The 5,597-nt window shown below is 39.1% G+C and overlaps 1 protein-coding gene across 1 annotated transcript; it reads left to right on the forward strand.

Moving 5' to 3' along the window:
- The first annotated feature begins 3,268 nt into the window (after window positions 1-3,268).
- LOC132275757 (secreted RxLR effector protein 161-like) lies at window positions 3,269-3,829 on the forward strand. The gene has a single exon (XM_059777025.1). It carries the CDS (start codon window positions 3,269-3,271, stop codon window positions 3,827-3,829), a length of 561 nt encoding a protein of 186 aa, XP_059633008.1.
- Window positions 3,830-5,597: the final 1,768 nt, after the last annotated feature.

Consider the following 5,597-nt stretch of genomic DNA (forward strand, 5'->3'; position numbering starts at 1 on the left):
GAAAGGACTGGGAGATCAGGAAGATGAGGTAGGACGGGCAGGTCTGGCTCCGCGGATGTCTCTGGATAAATCTCTGAACATGGTCGCGACATCCGTACGGAAGGTAGCAAACTCAGCTCTTTGGGCTGTGAGGTCAGCTCGGATGGTAACAACAGCATCCTCGAGCATCTGCAGATGTACTCCAAAGCCGGGGGTCATATCTGGAGTCTCAGGTATAGATGAATCAGAAGAAAGCTCCTGAGTTTGCTCCTGCTCATGAATGGGCGACCTGGCTAGAGAGTCTTGCTCTACACCGTTTGCAGGGCGCTCTAAGTCGATGTCTAAATGCTCGGCAGCTGGATCAACTGGTGCATCGTCTGTTGCGGGATGTGCTGCTGCTGCCTCTGCCGGTGCCTCTGCCTGGGCCTGTGCTGCCGCCTCCTCCTCTAACTCCAGCTCTGCAGCCGCCAGTATGGCATGGACCTGCAGGCGAGTGATAATAGCTCTGTAGCTCTTGTCCCAATCCTTCTTGAGGAAGTGACAGGAACCTCTCTCGGGGTGCTCCTGCGGGTGGATGGGATAGCGCTGGTCAATGAGAATCTGGGTGATGAGGTGGCTGAATGGAAGAGACTTGGCCCTTCCGGGCGCTTCCTTGCTGACGTACTTATCGTAGAGCTTCCTCATCACGCTCCAGATAAGTGTAGGAATAAACTCCCAATGGCCGGTATAGAAGGCGTACAGGGCTGCTAGATAGTGGCCCCGCCTCTGAATCTTGTGTCCTGCCATGTATATGTTTTGGTAGAACACCGAATCTATAAACCACAGGTCATCCAGCAAGAATGTCCGGGTGGCGAAGGTTTCACCACTGGCATGGTGACCTGTGAGAAAAATTGCCATATCAGCATAAGAAGGCATATGGAACCTGGGATATGTATCCTGTAGCTCGAGCAGGCACATATGTGGACAGCGAGTCGAACGGGCCAGAGTATCCACTGTAATGGTGATCTCATGGCCATCGATAGAGGTGATGAGCTCGGCTGTAGTGCGCGGTGACAGTCGGAGGTTCTGGTAGAACAACCGTACCAGTCACGGGTAGATCGGATCTGTGATTGGGGCAAGAATAGTTGAGAGGCCCCGCTGAATGATGTCCTGATAGCTGAAATGCACAATATATCTAAGCTATGAAGCATATATTGTCTAAACAACATGTGAAAGGCACAATAAATCAAAACAAGTCATTAATCCTTTCATTAAGCTCACAATCCAAATACAATACAAGGATAGAGACATATGCTAATTGCATTTAAAAGCTTGGATCATCAAACAACAAGCATAGATTGTCCTCCCATTTAGCACTACACTACAACTACACTACATCTACACTACTAGCATGAAAATAAACTAGGGGAGAGGCACAATCCATCAAGAGATAAGCATGAACCATCAAGAGAATCACAAAAGCATTCTTTTAAGCACAATGTTTTGACAATCTCTAAATCTATAGCATCAATACACATAGATATACATCAATAACACAAAATCTAGAGATAAGCACATGAACATCTATTCTAGCATACATAGACATATGGATAGAATGAAATGACCAATTGGAAGCATTAAACCACATAAATCATTGAATAAACAAGATCTATATATTTATCAAAGTGTCAAAACATCAATTACAACACTAATCCCTCAATAATACACAAGATTAAGATATAGAAAGCATGCTTGGGGCTAACTCTAGCCCCAAGAGGATGTCTAGCCACTCATGGTGATGATGCTTCAACCCTCAAGGGCTAATTCCATGGTTAAAATCTGCTCCTTGTTGATGAAAAGTCTCCAATGGTGTCTCTAGCCTCCTCCTCCTCCAAACTTCCTCTCCAAGAGATGATATCAAAATTAAATTGGCTCTTCCTTAAAAAAGCAATCCTTATCCTTATATAGGTAGTTCAAAATAACACCCAAAAATGAGCCGGGGTCGTGCACACAATATTCCCTAATGATTGGATAAAGGACAACTTTCAATGAGAAAGAATTTTAACTTTTTCGCACTGGAAGAAGTTCGATCGATCGAACCTTGAACTTGGATCGACCGAAAGTAAGTGAGATCGATCGAACTTAGGCTGGATCGATCCAACTGGCTGAGCTTTTTGGAAAAAGACAAATTTGAGATATTTATGGGAGATATTTATGGGAAAAAGACAAAAGTGGTTGGTGGGTGGTACAGCTGTGGATAGGATCTATCATTTGAATAAGGACAAAAGTGTTCGATCGATCGAAGGATGGTATTGGATCGATTGAACTTTTGGAACTTTATGCTTTTGGGTCAAGGCTTGGATTTATCTTAAAGTGCTGAGATCGATCATTGTTCGATCGATCGAACCTTGAACTTGGATCGATCGAACTTTGCTGCTTGCCACCTTTGGCTTCATTTGCTTCATTCTTTCTCCACTTTACTCCTTTCTTTGATTAATCCCAGAATTGCTTCAATTAAGATCTTATTTGGCTGAGTTAGCTTATTTTCGGATAAGTGCCTAAAAAAGTAAATAATACGAAATCAATTTAAAACGGTAAAGTAAGATAGATAAAGGTACTAGAATGTCTAAGCTTAAGGGGTTTAAATACGCACTTTTCAGTGTTCATCAACCATGCTACATTTTCTCCCGTTTCTACAAAGGATTCCCTTCGTATTATCATAGCATTGGTAGCTCATTTTGATTTAGGGTTACATCAAATGGATTTGAAAATGACATTTCTTAATGGGGACTTGAATGAGGAGGTATACATGAAACAACCTGAAGGTTTTTATTCAGATAAAGAAAACAAATTGGTTTACAAACTCAAGAAATTCATATATAGGTTGAAACAAGCCTCACGTCAGTGGTATTACAAATTTCATGATGTTATCTCTTTTTTTGGGTTTAAAAAAAACATCGTTGATCAATGTATATACCTTAAGGTTAGTGGAAGTAAGTTCATTCCTTTGATCCTATATGTGAATGATATTTTGCTTGCCAGTAGTGATTCAGGGTTGCTACATGAAGTTAAAGAGTTTTTCTCTAGAAATTTTGATATTAAAGATATGGGTGAAGCGTCCTATGTCATTGGCATAGAAATTTATAGGGATAGATCACAAGGATTGATTGGATTATCCCAAAAGGCCAATATTAATAAAGTTTTAAAGAGATTTCGAATGTTGGGTTGTGCTTCAAGTGTTGCTCCTATTGTCAAGGGTGACAAATTCAGTCTAAATCAGTGCCCAAGAAATACTTTGTAAAGGGAAGAGATGGAAGTCATTCCTTATGCATCTGCAGTAGGATGTCTAATGTATGTGCAAGTATGCACTAGACCAGACATTGCATTTGCAGTAGGTATGTTAGGCAGATACCAAAGTAATCTAGGAATGGATCATTGGCGAGCTGCAAAGAAAGTGATGCGATATCTACAAGGGACAAAGGAATACATGCTGACATACAAAAGATTAAATCTTTTGGAAGTGGTTGGATATTCTGATTATGATTTTGGAGGATGCATTGACTCTAGAAAGTCAACATCAGGATATGTATTCCTCTTTGTAGGAGGGGCTATCTCGTGGAAAAGCTTAAAACAGAAATCAATCACTTCCTCTACTATGGAGGCGGAATATGTAGCATGTCATGAGGCTACAGGACATGCCTTATGGTTACGGAATTTTATCACGAATCTTAAAGTTGTGGATTCCATCTCTAGGCCATTGAGAATCTATTGTGATAATTCCGTTGCGGTTCGTTTCTGTAACAACAATGCAAGTGGGAGTTCAAATAAGTGGATTGACATGAAGTTCCTTGTTGTTAAAGAAAAAGTTTAGAATCATCAAGTGTTAGTAGATTACATAGGAACAAGGTCAATGGTCATAGATCCTATGCCAAAGGGTTTGTAACCCAAATTGTATAAGGAACATGTAGGACATATGGGACTTATTGATATGTCTTGTGTTTGATTTACTGAAACGCTTTAAAGTTTGCAATTGCATTTATGTTCTAATGATTCTTAGTTTTTTATTTGTCATTTTTAAGGAAGTATACATAAAGTTTATAAATGACAAATTATCCTTTTGGATAATAAAGTAGGACCTTAAAATGGGCTTATGGGAGCTTATTCATACAGATAGTCCATTGGGACAATAAAGTTGACCCCCTTGAATAGTTTTTGAAATAACTATTTATAATGTACTACCAAATAAAGATGTTTATCTAAAGAAAGACAGTGATATAATGATACATGGAAGGTAGTACTCATTTGTATAGTGTAATTTCCGCCATGATTTTATACACTGAAATTTTATAGATAATTTTTTTTTTTTTTAGTTCTCAAACCCATAAGGGTAATGAATGTGTTAATATTGGCCAAGTGGGAGAATGTTGAACACGTTTATTCATTAAACGTGGTGTGGCCTATATTCTTACACTATTCTAACCACTTACACTGACACAACGTTCCTGGGAAGTTATAACTACGTAGTTTTTGGGAAGTTACGGTGGTTTAATAATAACTGTCATTTTGAATCAAAATAGAAAAGAGGGCTTGTATGATGGATTACTTGCTTTTCGATTTTATTTTTTACAGAATCCTACAGAGGTCCCATGTCTAACAAGTACAGTCTGTGTTTTTTCCATCAAGTACACACATCAAGACTTGTATAGGCGTGAACGTTATTAGGATTTCTCACTTTGTTTTGCAGGCATTAATCAATATGATTTCATGGCTGAAGGTAATGCGATCTCTTTGGACTTGATGGTTTCTTTGACTTTCTTCTTTGTCTTCGACGTCCTCTGATCATTCCAATCACCTTCGTTACAGATCTTAAATCACTATTCTAATTTCCAGATGATATCCATTAATTATTTAGAGTTCTTATGCATCTTTTACGTAAATTAAAACAAGGTTTCATGTAAGAATTTTCAAGAATAAGCAAGAACACATCTAAACGCTTAAATTCAGTTTTAATTCCAATTAAGCATACATAAAGATCAATTTAATCTCTAATTACTCCTGGAATTAACCTAGGCATGCATAGAACATGAATCAAAGGGAAAGAGATAGAAGTAGAACTTGCCTCATAAGGTTTCGGTTTGAAGCCTTTAACTGTCTTCTTCCTAGGTTTTCTGGCGACCTTGGTTGCCGTAGAACCCTCTCTGTTGCTCTTCGTTTTACCCATAAACAAACCCTCTTCCTTCCTCCTTGGTCCGATCTTCAATCTTTGGCCAAAACCCTAGCGTTCTTTCTCAATTTTTCTCTCAAACTCTCTGTCTTTAAAAAGTGGTTCCTCCTTAGTCCGACCTTCAATCCTTGGCCAAAACCCTAGCGTTTTCTCTCAATTTTTCTCTCAAACTCTCTGTCTCTAAAAAGTGGCATGAATATGGTTTATTCCAACCCTTGATAGATGATGAGTACTGAAAAGTGCGCATTTAAACCCGTTAAGCTTAAGCATTCTAGTACCTTTATCTATCTTACTTTGCCGTTTTAGACTTACTACATGTTATTTATATTTTCAGGCACTAATCCCAAAATTGAGCTAACTAAGCCAAATAAGAGCTTAATTGAAGCAATCCTGAGATAAACCAAAGGAGGGAGCA

The sequence above is a fragment of the Cornus florida genome, unplaced genomic scaffold, assembly GCF_030987335.1.
Source record: "Cornus florida cultivar Cherokee Brave unplaced genomic scaffold, ASM3098733v1 CherokeeBrave_3.0.0_Hap2_Chr01, whole genome shotgun sequence".
NCBI classification, from domain to species: domain Eukaryota; kingdom Viridiplantae; phylum Streptophyta; class Magnoliopsida; order Cornales; family Cornaceae; genus Cornus; species Cornus florida.

Coding starts and splice junctions, on each gene's coding strand:
- LOC132275757 (XM_059777025.1), top strand. CDS start 3,269: ATGGAAGTCATTCCTTATGCATCTGCAGTAGGATGTCTAATGTATGTG.